The 973-nt window shown below is 62.9% G+C and overlaps 1 protein-coding gene across 1 annotated transcript in view; it reads left to right on the forward strand.

Moving 5' to 3' along the window:
• LOC104076953 (protein Wnt-10a-like) overlaps positions 1 to 869 on the forward strand; it is a 5,713-nt gene extending 4,844 nt beyond the window's left edge. Inside the window, 2 exon segments of the mRNA XM_009577991.1 lie at positions 416 to 606; positions 608 to 869. Of these exon segments, the coding sequence (XP_009576286.1) occupies positions 416 to 606; positions 608 to 869 (453 nt within the window).
• The last annotated feature ends 104 nt before the right edge of the window (positions 870 to 973 follow it).

Raw genomic sequence — 973 nt, forward strand, 5'->3', positions numbered from 1 at the left:
GCTCTGGGGGATCCCAGTGGGGCTGCAAAGATGCAGCCGTGCCAGCTTTTAACTGGGGTGGGGTCTGTGGTCGGTGCTGCTGGAGCCAAGCAGCAGTGGAAGGTGAGATCCAGGCTCCTTCTCACTGTAGTCAGGTAGCTCACCCTCTCCTTTAGGTGCCGGTCCCTTGCGGGAGTGTAAAAGCCAGTTGGTACTGCCAGGATGGGAAGGGACAGGGTGTGGGACATGGGTGACACTGGGCACGGCAACAGGGTGCAGCCTTGCTGGCTTTGCAGCTCCAGGGGTCTGATGGCTGCTCGTGCTAGCCCTTGGTGTTCCCATAGTGCCAACCCACAGAGAGCTCCATGATGGCTTCTCTGGTCCTCAAAAAACATCTCCTCCATGCTAACCTCTCTGCCCTCCCCTCCCCGCTCAGGTGGTGATGGACAACATGAGGAGGAAGTGCAAATGCCACGGCACCTCGGGGAGCTGCCAGCTGAAGACGTGCTGGCAGGTGACACCCGAGTTTCGCCTGGTGGGGTCCCTGCTCAAGGACCGCTTCTACGGGGCCACCCTCATCCGACCCCACAACCGCAACGCTGGGCAGCTGGAGCCGGGCCACGCTCGTCATCGCCGCCGAAATGGTTTACTTTGAGAAGTCGCCCGACTTCTGCGAGAGGGAACCGGCCCTGGACTCCTTGGGCACCCAAGGGCGCCTGTGCAACAAGACCAGCCCGGGCATGGACAACTGCGAGAGCCTGTGCTGCGGCCGTGGGCACAACATCCTGCGGCAGACCCGCAGCGAGCGCTGCAACTGCAAGTTCCACTGGTGCTGCTTTGTGGCCTGCGAGGAGTGTCGCATCACTGAGTGGGTCAGCGTCTGCAAGTAGCTGGGCAGGGATGGGTGCCCACCCCAGGGTGCCAGGACAAGCATGCCTGCCCACAGGGGGGGAGGGAGACGGGGATCGGCGCTGGGGGGGGAGATGGAGCCGTG

The sequence above is a fragment of the Fulmarus glacialis genome, unplaced genomic scaffold, assembly GCF_000690835.1.
Source record: "Fulmarus glacialis isolate BGI_N327 unplaced genomic scaffold, ASM69083v1 scaffold29305, whole genome shotgun sequence".
Classification (NCBI taxonomy): Eukaryota; Metazoa; Chordata; class Aves; order Procellariiformes; family Procellariidae; genus Fulmarus; species Fulmarus glacialis.